General features: G+C 40.0%; 1 protein-coding gene across 2 annotated transcripts in view; it reads left to right on the forward strand.

Moving 5' to 3' along the window:
• Positions 1–16,089, forward strand: part of CPM (carboxypeptidase M) — an 81,944-nt gene that overhangs the window by 35,367 nt on the left and 30,488 nt on the right. For both annotated transcript variants that reach the window (XM_036759568.1, XM_036759569.1), the window contains exon 3: positions 2,086–2,183. In XM_036759568.1, coding sequence (XP_036615463.1) covers positions 2,086–2,183 — 98 coding nt within the window. The remainder of the gene's footprint in view (positions 1–2,085; positions 2,184–16,089) is intronic.

Consider the following 16,089-nt stretch of genomic DNA (forward strand, 5'->3'; position numbering starts at 1 on the left):
CGTATGCTAAAGATGGAGAGCAGCCTGACAATGGACAAACAGGTAAGAGGTGGGGAACAGAAAGTTCAGGGAACAGTCCAGTTTGGTTGGAAATGTGTGAAGCGGAGGAATGTGAAACAAGTCTGGGGGGAAAAAAATCAGTGGGAGCCAGATTATGGAAGACCTAAAATTATCAGTGGCACAATGGCTAGGGTGCTGGGCTTGGAGTTAGGAAGAACTGAGTTCACATCTGGCCTCAGATACTTACTAGCTGTGTGACCCTGGGTAAGTCACTTCACCCTGTTTGCCTCAGTTTCTTCATCTGTAAAGTTAGCTAGAGAAGGAAATGGCAAACTGCTCCAGTATCTTTGCCAAGAATACTCCAAAAAAGGGGTCATGAAGAGTCAGACATGACTGAAAAATGACTAAACAGCAACAAAATGCCAGTGCTGTGGAGTTGGTTTTCTAGAATCAGTGGGGGGGCCACCGAAGGTTTTGAAGTAGACCCATCATTTTTAGTGCTATGACATATAGTTGTCTAACTATGACCAGTGGATGGCTAGCTTTTACAGCCTCAATTTTAGAGGGGGCAGTGAGACAGAATGGCTAAAGGGCTAGGCCTGAAGCCAGGGAATTAAAGCATCCACATCTGACAGCCGTTGGCTACTTAACCCTGGACAAAGCATGTCATTTCTCATTTCCCTAGGCCTGAGGGGTCCAACCTGTGGGCCACATTAGGCAGAATCAGATGGAAATGGCATTGGTAAATATTTAACAACACAAATAAAAGTATGGTAAAACAGATAACGTTAACATGTGGTTGCTCACAGGGCTCCTTCTGTATGACTCTTAAACTGCACAGAAGGTGCTGGCCAGCATTGCGGTAGAAGGAGTTTCTTGGCCCTAAAGTTCTCTGTCATTGAAATCACAGATCTGGTCCTTATTCCCTGATTTTAAAACATGACATGTTGGAGTTAGGATGTTAGAGCATATCGGTTAACTATTTCCTGATATTGACCCCAAATTGCTCAGTGACGTTTGTTTTGAGAGAGGCGTGGTGTCTTATAATGAAAAGAACACTAATTTGGAGTTGTTTTATTGTTGTTCAGTCGTATCTGACTCTTCATGACCCCATTTGGGGTTTTCTTGGCCTAGATACTGGAGTGGTTTGGCATTTCCTTCTTTAGCTCATTTTAAAGATGAAGAACTGGGGCAAGCAGAGTTAAGTGACTCGCCCAGGGTCAAACAGCTAGCAAGTATCTGTGGTCATATTTGAACTCAGGTCTTCTTGATTCCAGACCCTGCACTCTATCCACTGTGCCACCTAGCTGCTGAGTTCCAGTGCCAATACCTATCAGCATGACTTTGGACAAGTCACGTTAACCTCTCTCAGCCTGTTTCCTCATCTTCAAGTTGGGTTTTCCACTATTTGCATTACTCACCTTCTAGGGCCACAATGCAGATTGCATGAGATGCGTGTCAACAGCTTACTCTTTTTTATTCCATAATAACAAAGTGGTCAAGACCAGGCAAAGATGGGATCTTATAAACATTTGAATAGGATGGATACTAGACTTGTTTACTTGGGGGGAAAAATCCCCTTCTGGAATAGATGTTATTGATGTTGTCTTTTCACATTCCTTCTGTTGAGAGTTTCTGACTAAAGTTGTTTTTAGCCTTTCCAACAGCCATCTGTCTTCCACAACAAACCATAATTTTTTTAAAAAAAGCATTTGACCTTTGTACAAACTGTATAAAGGAATATTATTTGTATAATGTATGAGATCTGGCTTAAGATGCTAAAGCGTTTAAGTATTTCTGAAAATTAACCATGAGTCTCCATAATTCTTATGCACTTTGAAACATTCATCCTGAAAACTAAAAAATTGTGTTTAAAATGGAAAGTTTTTGCCTTGTGTTAAAACATAGTGTGAACATTGAGGTGTTAGTTGTCTGAACTTAATAGTATAAAAGGATAGACTATATTCTGGTAGGAGAGGGAGGGTTTTTCCCCTCTATTTCCTGTTCCACTGTGACATTTTCATTATATATCGACTGCTACTTTGAAAAACCACTTATTCTTAATTTCTTTTTTTCCCTGTAAAGGTAGAAACCTGTGGGTTCTTGTTGTGGGAAGATTTCCAAGGGAACACAGAATCGGGATTCCAGAGTTCAAGTACATTGCTAACATGCATGGAGATGAGGTATGTATGAGACCTATCTCTAAGTGAATCTTATTGTGTGCATTGCCACAGTTGGCTTATACCTGGGATTGCTAAGATCCTAGAATCACAAAGAAGTCGAATCCCAAAGAGGAAGTAAAGAGAGTTAACAATTCTGACTTGGCATCACTGGCCAGCCACTCTTTCCATCACTGGTTGCACTTTTACTCATTTCCCCAACTCATGAAGATGCCAGAATGGTCCTTGTTCACCATGGCCTCTTCCATGGTCTCCCTCTACAACCATCACTCAGTTACACCTTTGAGATTCATTCAATACATATTTACTACCCAATCCAAGATTCTGGTAGCTGTTATCTACCAACCTCCAGGGCATTTCTTCTTCCTTCCTTCCTTAATGAGTTCAGTTTCTGGTTCAGAGTCTCTCTCTCTCTTCTCCAATTTCTGCCCTCATACTAGGAGACTTCAACATATGTATGAATATATTCTCAAACTCTCTAACTTCCCAGTTACTCAAGTTATCCACTTCCCAGGACCTATTCTTCTACCCCACCTCATCTACACACAGAGATTGTTATACCTCTCATCTTGCCAATACCCACAAGAGTTCCACTTCCACATTCCAACTCTGAAATGCCTTTATTTGATCAGTCTTTTACTGTTCCATCCTTTCCTCTGCTTTACAACTTCTAACTATTCTTCATCCTCACTGTGATTTCTAATCCTCTTACCCCTTAGTTTTTTTCAGGTCATCACCCCAGCACATAGCACAATGCCCAGCACACAATGGGTGCTTTATAAATGTTTATTGGCTGACCCTTGCACTGATTACACTTTAGCCCCTTCCTTATCTATAACACTTGGTAAACCAATTCACCTATACAGTATCCTCTTTTCTCAAATCCCTTGTGCTCTTATCTTGTCATTGATCTTGTCCAAAAAGTCTTTCCCAATTCCTTCTAATGCTAATGTCTCGCTTTTAAGATTACTTCCAATTTATCCAATACGTATTTTGTGTGTAGGTGATTCTATGTTGTAAGTTTTAAGGTCCTTGGGCCGTAAATAATTTTGCCATTCTTTGTTTTCTCAGTACTTGGTACAGTGCCTGTAGGTGCTAAATAAATGCTTATTGACTTGACTAGTAGAAAGAACCCAGCGGTTGTTTGTACATGATTTCTTATTAATCTGAGGAGCTGGGTCAAAGCCAGTCCTCAAGTGCCCTTGAGTCTTTACTGAGGCAACATTCCCTTTTTTATACTTTTGGGAAGAAGGGATCCATGGTTTCCATACACCAATCCCTAGGAATCTGCCCAATGGCTGGACCTCATGGGAATTTTCCAGACTTGTCAAATAGAGTTTGTTATGGCTAAGGAGTCATATTATAGTCACATTATGTTTGAAATCAACAGTTTGTTAATGGATGCCTTGAAAAAGCAAAATACTCCAACCCAACATGGAATATTTTCTCTGTCCTTTAAATAAAAGATGCTTAATGCCCTCTTAGGCTCATAGTCCAAAGCACCTGGATTTTTTTCCAGTTTGCCAAGGATTGGATCTATTACAGAATAGTCATCATTTCATCATTCTTTACCTTTCCCAACCCAATCTTTTGCAATGGAATTAAAGGTGTCTTCCTATAGTTGTCCCCCATTCCATTTGCAATATTTAAAGTATGTGGCAACCCGCAGTGTTTTTCTGTTCTTCGGACTCAAGTGGGTGGATTTATATTGGCAACATCAGTCATCCATGGGGAGGAGAAAGGTAGTTCCCAGTAATAAATGTAAACAGGAAAAAAACTATTCTCCAGTATGTAATACCATACAAAATACACCAACTGTCAAGAAATGTTAAGTTGTAGGCATATTCAACACCTCTGACTTTGCAGTAGGGTCGAATTGTTCGGATGTTATTTCCTGTCTTGGCTTAACTCTTCCCTTCCCCACCCCCACTAAAAAAAAAAAAGCCAAGGCTCTATATAAACAGCACCCATCCTCATGACACAATCTACCTCTCCTTGATGAGTTTTTAGGCATGCAGCCTGTCAGGGTTGTCTTTATTGATGGGGTTCAGATACCGATTCCTCCAGCTACAGCAGGACAGATCCCTACTGTGGAAGTTGCAATCCACAATGGAAATGTTGCCAAGTTTGCTATGCTGTTCCTTATGGGCTGGCATCATTGGTCTGGGCAAGAGAGAAGCATTTTTTAATCAAAATGACCATCTTCCCACCTCTCCCCTCCAAAAAAAAAAAAAGACTTCTTCAGCAAAGCTGTTGGAATGATTACAAACATCACAGATTGCAACCAATCTTCCTCTTTGCTATCTAACCTTGGGTGAACATGGACCCCCTGAATCTCTATTTCATAGAAGACATATGTTTTTCCACTTAGCCCAGAATTCCCACTGGTTCAGAGGTAGCAAGTAGCCTGCTACTCAGAAGTTAACCCTCTGAACTCAAAATTCAAAAGCAAAACAAGTTAGGGGAACTCTTCCTCACCCTCCCCTTTCCCCTCCCTCTGTCCCCATGCAAATATCTTCTACCTTTCAGCAGCTTGCTACTACTGTTTTTTGTACCCCTTTAGATCAACACTTCCTTTCTGAGTCTGAGTAACTCCCCAGTCTGTCTTTAGGTGGAATTTTGAAGCCAGACAACAAACACTTGCTTGTCTTTCCTAGTCAGTACTGGCATATTCAAATGAACAGGACTCATGTTAAAAATTCTATTTAGGGGCATAGAAATTTATCTTGCCCTACAAAAAAGTAAGGGAAAAGGGGATAGGAGAGGAGTGGGGTGACAGAAAGGAGGGCTGACTGGGGAATGGGGCAACCAGAATATACGCCATCTGGGAGTGGGCAGGAGGGTAGAAATGGGGAGAAAATTCATAATTCAAACTCTTGTGAAAATCAATGCTGAAAATTAAATATATTAAATAAATTAATTAATTTTAAAAAAATAAATAAAAATTCTATTTACCTGTGTACCTTGTCCTGGAGGGTTCCAGGCACTGTGTCCCAGTAATGGGAGCCAAGAGAGAAAATAACATTCTCTCAAACAGGGCCAGCAGTGCTGGAAGGCAAAGCAGCATCCATGTTATTGCTAATGCCTTCTTTTGGACATTGAAGGATCATCAATAATCTCCAGTAAAATTCAGCCATCTCTTCTTGACTCACTCATTGCCCAAGCTGTCACTAGTTGCCCCAGATGTGGCTCCACATCTGGTCCGAAAATCACTTAGAGCACGAGTTCCATACCTAGGGTCTGTGGATAGATCTCAGGAGGTCCCATGACTTGTCTGTGGAAGGAAAAAAATACATCTTTATTTTTACTGACCTCTAACTGAAATTTAGCATTTCCTTCAATTACCAATGAAAACAATGAGCCACAGTCGTATGAGGTTTCACTGTACTGCCAGAGAAATCCATTATCCCAAATAAAGGTGAAGCACCCCTGACTTAGAGCCTGAAGGTTCATATAAACAATTCCTTTAACAAAAACACTTCCAATAAAACCCTCCCTCAAAGCAGATAAAAGTCACTGCTCTCCTAAAACAAACAATCAGTAAGGAAGTTCCCTGATGTCTTAGAAACATGTCCCCAACAAAGCTTCAAAATTGTCGATCTATACTACTTTTTTTTTAATTCAATACATTTTTCCCCAATTACATGTTGAAACAATTTTTTGACATTTGGGGTTTTTTTTAAGTTTTGAGTTCCAAATTCTATGGTTCCCACCCTTCCCTCCCCGCTCCTTGAGATGGTAAGCAATCAGATATAGGTTTATATATATGCAATCATGTAAAACATTTCCATATTAGTCATTTTGTATAAGAAGACTCAAATAAAAGAAACAGAATGAAAGAAAGAAAGAAAGAAAGTGAAAAATAGCCTGCTTTAGATTGTATTTAAACAATTTCACTTCTTTTTCTGGAGGCAGATAGTATGCTTTTTATCATTAGTCTTTTGGGATTGTCTTAGATCACTGTATTGCTGAGAGTAGCTAAGTCATTCACAATTCTTCACCCTACAATGTTACTGTTACTGTGTACAACATTCTCCTGGTTCTGTTCACTTCACTTTGCATCAGTTCATGTAAGTCTTTCCAGGTTTTTCTGAAATTATCCTGCTTGTCATCATTATATACTTCTTACCAAAGGGCTCACAGCTGTGTGCAAGTCAAATCTACCTAGGGGCAAAGTTAACCCAAAATGCCCCAACTCCACAAAAGCCTTTGCTAACTATATTGGTCATTAGTGGCACAGAAGTGTGGGGGTTAATTCAAGCATCCCCAGCCACCACACACTACTTTAAGGTGTTACTTGATGACATTTTAATTACCAGCTTACCCATTAGAGATATTAGTTGATAGCCCACTTTGTAATGACTAGAGCAGGGTCTTCTTGTGATATGGACCCCTTTGGCTGTGCAGTAAAACCTGTGGACCACCCCCTCCTCAGAATAATGTTTTTTGATGTATAAAATAAAGTTCATAGGGTTACAAAGGAAACCAATTATATTGAAATACAGGTGACAGTTTTTTAAAGTTCACTGACCCCAGATTAAAAACCTGGGGGTGGGTGGGGAGGCGGAGAGAGACAGAGAGAGAGACAGAGAGAGAGAGAGAGAGAGAGAGAGAGAGAGAGAGAGAGAGAGAGAGAGAGAAGTTGAATGCTTTCTAGAATTTACAGCAGGAAGGGACCTTAGAAAGAAGAGGAAGAGAAAAGGCAAGGGAAGGAAAGGACAAGGACAAAGACAAGGAGAAGGAAGAAGGAAGAAATATTTTTTTTAAGGCTTTAAGGTTTCCAAAGTGCTTTTCATATTTAACATGGTGTATTTGCTCCTCACAACTGCCCTGTAAAACAGATACTATTATTACTTCTATCTCAGCCAGGGATGTCCTGCAACTCAGAGGCTAAGTGATTTGATTAGGAAAAATGTTTAAGGCATAATTCGAACTCAGGGCTTCTGGACTCCAACCCCTGCTCTCTCCACTGCTTAGCTAAGTCATCTAGTCCAAACACCCTTATGGTACAGATGAGGAAATTGAGGCCCAGGGAGGCAAAAGTATTTGCCCATAGTCATATAGCAACTGGAAGAGCCAGCCTTGGGAGCCCTATGCCCTGGCTCCAGTCCATCGTCATTTGACAAGTTCATAGTCTGGGGTCTGGGGTTTCAGCTTCAGAGCATACAGTAGCTGGTCATTGGTGAAAATAGAAAAGGAGAAAGTAGCCAGTCAGCTCAAACCCTGGGTCTTGCTGCTGACCTCTCAGCCCTTTGAAGAACATGGTTCTCAGATTTTGTGAATCCAAAACTTTGCTGCAGAAAGTTAAGATCATCAATGTGTTAAAAAATGAAATTCTTTTTAAAGTCCTAACAGATACACAGTTTTCATTGCTGTTCCACATATTCCAAAAGTGCCGTAGCTATTTACAGTACATCTGAGGATGGTGCCACTGGGGCCTCATTAAACAAGAGGAGATTCTCAGTGTCTTTGGTTATGGCTTTAATTTTTATAATAACCGTGATCTACTTGAGGCAACAGATGGTGCGGTGGATAGAGCGCTTGGCCTGCTGTCAGGAAGACCTCAGTTCAGATTCCTCCCTCAGACACTCATTAGCTGTGTGACCCCTGGACAAGTCACTCTAATTGCTGTCTGCCTCAATTTCCTTAACTGTGTTGTTGTTCAGTCATGTCTGACTCTTTTTGTTTGTTTGTTTTTTGTTTTCTTAATTTTATTTTAGACTCAAGGGCCAGAACACAAATACAGAATAAAGAAAAGAAACAAAAAATATCATAAACTTAAATATTGAAACTTAAATACAAAGTGAGAAAGAAAAAAAAAGCATGACGTGTGCATAGCAGAATGTAAGAGGATTCAAAATATTTAACAATAAATTTTCATTTCAAGAAAGCCCGTATGATAAATAATACACGTTGTGTTGAGAATTGTCCATCTTTTCTTTGCTTCCTTGTGAGTTTTCTTTTGTTCTCTGCTGTGCACTTTTTTACTTTATTCTTTTTTTCCCTCCCTTCCCTCTCGGAAGGCTACAATAAAATTTAAATATGTTTCTCTATAGCTATAGATATATACATACATGTATACATATATACATACATATATAGACATATACTTTCCCAAACATATTGTACTCTTCATCTTTGTTTTTATGTTTGTGCATCTCTCTTGTTTCCTATCCCTCCTGACTCCTCTACTTCTACCCACTACTTTGCCCTCCTATTACTTGCCTAGCCCCCTTCAAGGATCCCTCCCCTATCCTCCCATTCCCCTAAATCTAAACACCCTTCTATACTCCCCTTTTACCTACTCCCTCATTCTCCCCTCTAAAAATCCCTCCCTTGTCCTCTCCCCACTCCCTATGCCCCTATCATTTTATTTCTTCTAAATTTAAGAGACTTTTATATTCTTCTAAATATGTATGTATTGTTCCCTCTTGAACCCATTCCGAATGAAAGTAGGTTTCCAGAACTACCAGCCCTCCTCCCCCACCTAATTCCTCTATATCCATTCTTCCTCTTGTACCTCATTTGTATAAAATAATTACTCTTTTTAGCTGTTCCTAAATGGTTTTACTTTTTAAATTCATGTTATAGTCAGGTTTACCCCAGTCTTTCTTATGAGCTTGCCAATTATTAATAAGAATCTTAGACATAATAAAAAATAAATTTAAAAAAAATTTTAAAAGAATCTTAGACATACATTTTACCTATATAAAAGGTAAACAGTCTGAACTTATGAATCCCTCATAATCAGTCTTTGGCATGTACCTTATATTTCTTTTGGTTCTTGTATGTCAAATCTTCTATTGAGTTCAGGATTTTTTTTAACAAAGTCTTGGAAGTCTGAGAGTTTATCAAATGTCCATTTTTTTTTTCATTCAAGATAATACTTAACTTTGCAAGGTATGATATTTTCAGCCGGAGACCCAAATCTTTTGCTCTCCAATATGTTGTGTTCCAAGACCTGTGGTCCTTTAATGTCTCCGCTGCTAGGTCTTGTGTAATTCAGATTGTGGCACCATCATATTTAAATTGTTTTGATCTTGATGCTTTTAATATTTTAACCTCGAGCTGGGGTTCTGGGGATTTGACTATGATATTCCTATGAGTTTTCCTCATAGGATCTCCTTTCAGTGGTGATTGATGGATTTTTCCTATTTCTACTTCCCCGCCTTGTTCTAATACTCAGGACAATTTTGTTTAATTATTTCTTGCAGTATTGTATCAAGATTCTTTTTTTTGATCATGACTTTCAGTTACTCCAATTATTTTTATATTTTCTCTTCTTGATCTCTTCTCCAAATCTGTTGTTTTTCTTATAAGATGTTTCACTTTCTCTTCTATTTTTTCATTATTCATATTTTGTCTAATTATTTCTTGATCTCTTATAATTTCACTGGGTTCACTTTGCCCAATTCTAATTTTCAAGGTGTCATTTTCCTCCTTAAGATTCTGGATCTCCTTTTCTAATTGGTTAACTTTCCTTTCATAACCTTCTTGTTTTTCTTGGATTATTCTTTTTTTTTTTTTTAGTTTTTCCTCTGTTCTATCTCTGCCATTTGATTTTTAAAATCTTTTTTAAGATCTTCTATAAATTCTTTTTGGCCAAGTGACCATTTGACATTACTCTTTGGAGGTTTCTTCACTTTAATATTCTCCTCTGAAGATGAACCCCAGTCATCTCTATTCCCATAATAGCTTTCTATGGTTGGATTCTTTCTCCTTTGCCTGCATATTTTGTGTGGTAATAGCTTGATTTTTGTAATCATCTCTAGCCTTGGGATGTGGGAAATGGTGCCTCTTGCCCCAGATCTTCAGTTCTCCCCACTAGCCTGGAACCAAAGCCAAACTTCCAACCTCCTATAAGTGGCCACAGCAGGGGCATTCTGCCCCACTGCTTCTGCACTCACTGGGCAGGAGCTGGTTCCCTCAGCCCCCCACCCCCCACCCCTCTGCTCTTCACAGCACAGCTGGGTCTGGCATTCCCCATCAGCAAAGGTTCCCTCAATCTTCCTGGGCTCAAACGCCCAACTCCCCTCACTATCCCAGGGTGAAAAGTTCCGATTGCTGGGGCTGAGGCAGCCTCTCAAACCAACTAACCCCAGGACTTGCCACTTGTTGTTAAAAGGGAACCTAGCCTGGAAGTATTTACTCCTCGAAGGGACGAAACCCTGTCCTGGGATTTTTCTTCCGATCTTCTCAAATTGTCCCAGGAAGACCCCAGTTGTGCCCAGATTCTTCTTTGTCTCCACCCACACTTTGTTTGCCCTACGGTGCTATTTTAACTTTTTTGTGGGGGAAAATCTTGAGGACTTGGAATTTTCTGAGCTACTCCGCCATCTTCCCAGAATCCTCTTTGTGTCTGACTCTTGGTGACCCCATTTTGGGTTTTCTTAGCAAAGATACTGGAGTAGTTTGCCATTTCCTTCTCCAGCGCATTTTACAGATGAAGAACTGAGCAGGATTAAGTGACTTGCCCAGGGTCACACAGCTAATAAATGTCTGAGGCCAGATTTGAACTTGGTAAGATAGATCTTCCTGACTCCTGTCCTGGCTCTCTATCCACCTGCCGCCTAGCTGCCCAATTCCTTAACTGTAAAGTGGGAATGATAGTAGTGCCCACCTACAGAGTTGTTGTGAAGATAAATGAGATAATATTAGTAAAAGGGCTTAGCACAGTGCCTGGCACATAGTAGGCACTATATAAATGCTTATTCCATTCCATCCCCCATCTAATCCATTGATTTCTTTTCCTCGAGTTATATGTGTTAGGGATTGGGTAGGACACTGTGTGCTAATTTGCTTGTCTACACTGAACAATGAAAAACTGGGTGATGAGATCAATTAGAAATGTATGATTTGAGTTTACAAAGGCTTTCACATCCATCATCTCATTTCACCCACAAAACAACCCTTTGAGGTTGGCAAGGCAAGATAATGTGAAGCTAAGTGCCTCGTTCACTCTCCTGAGTTATCCACCTTGAAACTGTCCAAGCCAAGGCTCTAAACCAGGCCTTTTTTGGTGTTGTGGACCCATTTTAAGAATAATGTTTTTAAATGCATAAAATAAAACCCATAGGATTACAAAGAAAATCAATTATATTGAAATAATTATAAAAATATTTTTTAAAAGACCATATTCCTTTAGTGTACAGGGTATACCCCTAGGGTAGCCAGGTGGCATGCATAGAGTGCCAGGCCTCAGGTCAGGAAGGTTCATCTTCCTGAGTTCAAATGCAGCCTCAGATACTTACTAGCTGTGTGATCCTGGGCAAATCACTTAATCCTGTTTGTCTCAGTTGCCTCATCTGTAAAATGAGCTAGAGAAGAAAATGGCAAACCACTTCAATATCTTTGCCACTAAAATCTCAAATGGGGTCATGAAGAGTCAGATACAACTGAACAACAATAAAATGTTATAGGAGCCCCTTTTCCAAATTCAGGTCTTTTGACTCGATATCAGACAATATTACAAAAATGGAAATAAACCCATATATGTATACACATTTTTCTACTCTTCCTCAAAACAGTGATGGAACAGATACTTAGAAGCTCTAGCTTCTTTACTGTGTTTTTATGATACTGCTGTCATGGTAGTCTCACTCCCTCTTTGAACCAGCCAGTTGTGATTCATGTCCTATAACCCAGAGGTGTCAAACCTCCAAAGTTTGGGTGGAAGCAGATTAGGAAATATTTAACCAAAATCAATTTTTAAATTCAATGGAACATGAATGACGTTGATATGTGGTTTTCTAAGTCAATATGTGTAAGGTTTAGTGGCAACGGTTTCTATTTGAGTTTGACTGCTTGGCACAGGTGTACCCTAAGGCCAGATGGCACATTCCTCCATGTCAGTCTCCAAGTCTCCATTTGGCTTCCAGATCTACGTAACCAATCCTCAGCTCTCTCCTGAGTTTCAATTCCACATCTCAAATTGTCTGCTGGATGTTCTATAGATCATCTTAAACTCAACCCACTGAACTCATCCTTTCTCCAGAGCCCTAACTTGCTCCTCCTACTTCCTCTTTCTGTTCTACCATTTTCCCGGTCACACAAGTTCAAAACCTAAGAGCCGTTCTTGACTCCCCACTCTCGTTCATGCTCTGTAGCCACTCACTTGACACTGGTTATCCATTCTGTTTCCTCAACATCTCTTGAATTCCATCTTTTGTCTTTTTTCCCATTCCACCAACATGCAGCTTCAGGTCCTCTTACCCATGTTATTACCACATCTCTCTCTGATCATCTTCCATTTGACTGTCCACGTTACTTCTAGAATAAAATCCAGACTTTCTTGTTAGGAACCCTTCACAGACTGGCTCCGGTCTAACTAGACTGATTACATATCATTCCCTTTCACAGGGACAGCTAGGTGGAAAGAGTGCTGGACCTGGAGTTAGGAAGACCTGAGTTCAAATCCATCCTCAGACACTTACTAGTGTGATCCTAGGAAAGTCATTTAACCCTGTTTCCCTCAGTTTCTTTATCTGTAAAATGAGCTGGAGAAGGAAATGACAAAACACTCCAGTATCTTTGCCAAGAAAACCCCACATAGGGTCACAAAGAATCAGATGCAACTGAAATGACTGAACCCCTCCTTCACAAGCTTCAAATGCCAACCAAACTGGCATACTTCGCAGTCCTCAGGACACAAGTGTCCATCTCTTAGCTATAGCCCTTTGCACAGACTATCCTCCATGCTTGTAAAAATCTCCCTCCTCCTGGAACCCCTATGTCCTTTAACGTTCAATTTGCATGCTACTTCCCTTGAGTTTTCTTCTGATTTCCCTCCTCCTCCCCCCAAAATACTCTTTATTATTTTACGTGATTATATGCATGTATATGTATAGATGTGTGTATATATATATTTTACATATGTATAAAACTATATATACATATACACATTTTATATACATGTGTATATCATGTACACACACATCTATATATATATATATTTATATATGTATGCATATGTGTGTGTGTCTATATATGTATCCTGTTGTGGATGTGTTATGATTCCCCAATAGATGTAAGCTTCTTAAGGACAGGAACTGCTTCATGTTTGTATTTGTATCCCCAGCACTCAGAGAGGGTCTCACATACAGTAGGTGCTTAATAAATGCTTGTTTGTTGATTACTTACTACCTTTGTGACCTTGTACAAATTTCTTTCCCTACCTGGACTTCAGTTTGCTTATGTATAAAAAGAGATATTTTGAGTAGATGATACTTCCATCTCCAAAATCCCGTGACTCTCTTATAATTCCTAAGATTATCTTACTCTATAAAGGAATAGTAAAAAAAAAAAAAAAAAAAGAAAGAAAGAAAGAAAAAGAAAGGAAAGAAGGAAGGAAGGAAGGAAGGAAGAAAGGAAGGAAGGAAGGAAAAAAGAAAAGTTGCAAAAGGATTGGAAAAGTTGGAAAAAGATGGGATTGTACTTTAATTGCTTTTCTTTCTTCCAACCCTAGGGAAGAGAGGACCATAGTTAGAACTGGCTATAAGGCGAGAGGGATGTAATCATAGCCATAGTCATTCTCACTGGGCCACAAACATTCTATGTTCTCTAAAAAAATTAGTATTTCTCTATTAAGCCAGTTGGCCAATGGGATTACAAAATGGGGGGGGGGGCGGAGCCAAGATGGTGAGTGAAAACAAAATGGGTGCATCTCAGGTGACAGTATTTTGTAAATGGGTTCACTCACCACTTAGCTACCCATGGGGGACAGATACCACAATCTACAAACAGGAAGAAGCAGAATATTAGAGAGGAGAAAAGATTGAGTTAACGTATGTAAGATACCTCTTAACAGCATCGTGCTAGTTAGCTACTGTTTCTAAATTACCATTACATGCTGTAGTCCTATCCATTAGTGGCCGGGGGGGGGGTGGCATTTTCTTTGGCCTGTGTCCAAGGGATTGAGTGCCTAAATCAGCCATCATTCTACATGGTTGTTGCCTTTAAAAGGGAAATTAGTGCTGTCTTTAGGGTGTTTTTTCCCCTTTCCCTTCTCATTCTAATGACTTAATATTTAATCCTGATCAGGGTTACCTAGAGTTGAATACTCTCTGATCTCCAGATAAATAGCTTATTGGTATTATTCTTAAAGTAGTTTGCTAGTAGAAGTTTTTTGGAGAACTGAAGTTATTCACAGTACAGAAGATTACAAACCCTAAGAGGTAACACTTTACCTAGTCAGAATGCCCATGATCAGTGGGCCCTCTCTTCTCTCTTCCCCTACTGTCTATTGCTTCCTCTTATGTTCCTTTGTCATGGGATCTGTTGATATTGGTAGCTAAGCGATGGGAGAGCCCACTTATAAAAGCACAGTCACCTGAGAAGGTACCTTCTTTTGAAAGCAAGGAGGGCAAATAATTTCTAAGATGAGACTTGAAAGATGAAACTTAGACTTCCTTCTCAAACATTAAGGCAGTGAGGTGTGGATAGGGTTTTTCCCCAGTTAATTTGGGCCCTGGTTTGCATATGAACATCCTCTACCAAAGGGGTCTCACTCTGGGGTCAAACAAGAGATCATTATTATGTTTTGCTGCCAGTGATGCCTTTCTCTTCACTGAATTTCTCCAGACCATCTTCCCTAATAGGAGGAATCTACCCCTCTCTCCTGAAATCAGAGGTATCCCTACCTTGTGAGCTCTCAAGAAGACTGAAAATTATCTCTACTTAGCTCTGTCTTACACATCTCCCCGCCCCAACCCCATCTCTTTTGAAAAAAGGCCTTTCTCTTGATTCCTTTCTTATTTCTTACCTGTTCTATTGAGAGAAAGGAAATGAAATTTTGAAAATGGAACTATGAGGAAGAATTTAAAATGGCAAGGCCAAAAAGGACCAACTGCTGCCCCCACCCACCACCACATCCATCTAACAACATTCCTAATAAGAAGACACACACCTCTGAGGCAGGTTATTCCATTTTAGGCTCTCACCCTTAGTAACATTTCCCTTTTATTGACCCCAAATCTGCCTTTCTAATTTCCACCCACTGAACCAACCTAGTTCTGCCTTCTGATGTCAAGTAAAACAAAATCTAAGTCCCTCTTCTGTATGACAGCCCATCAGATATTTGAAGACAGCTACCATGACTCTTCCCACTCCCCATCCTCATTCCCATGGGAGTCTTATCATCTCCAGGCTAAACATCCTCTTATGGTATGAGTTCTAGTTCCCTCATCATATTGGTCAACCTACTAGATGTCCATCAGCAAGCATTTTTTAAGCACCTACTAGATGGCAGAGGGCAACTAAGGTGGCACGGTGCTGGGCCTGGAGTCAGGACGACTTGGGTTCAGATCTAGCCTCACACACTTACTTTATGACCCTTGGCAAGACACTTATCCCTGTTTGCTTCAGTTTCCTCATCTGTAAAATGAATTGGAAGAGGAAATGACAAATCGCTGTAGTGTCTTTGCCAAGAAAACCTCAAATGGGGTCACCAAGAGTTAGACACGACCAAACAACAGCGACAAAGATGTCAGACACTGTGCTGTATGCTACTTTATGCTGTAGGTGTTAACAAAATTGTTCCTTGCCTTTGATTCTATAGGAGAAAATAACATGTGCATACCTAAGTAAATGAAAAGCATATACACAATAAATACAAATAAAATGGTGGTGGGGAGGGGCTACCTGCAGTGGAATCAGAAAGGCCTCATGTAGGCAAGAACACTGGAGCTGACCTTTGAAGGGAGCTATGGATTCTAAGAAGCAGAGATGATGGAAGGAGTCCCCTCCAGAATAGGCATCAGCCTGTGCTAAGCCATGGAGGCAGGAGATAAGATGTCATCCCAAAGTATCTTTTGGTCATAGCCACTCATCTTTTTCCCAGGAATTACTTCAGGACAATCCTCTTTTCTTGTTATTTAACAAGCACTCAGGTTAGCCAGAAGAAGCAAGGCAG

This window comes from Trichosurus vulpecula, chromosome 5 (genome assembly GCF_011100635.1).
Source record: "Trichosurus vulpecula isolate mTriVul1 chromosome 5, mTriVul1.pri, whole genome shotgun sequence".
In the NCBI taxonomy this organism is placed as follows: Eukaryota; Metazoa; Chordata; class Mammalia; order Diprotodontia; family Phalangeridae; genus Trichosurus; species Trichosurus vulpecula.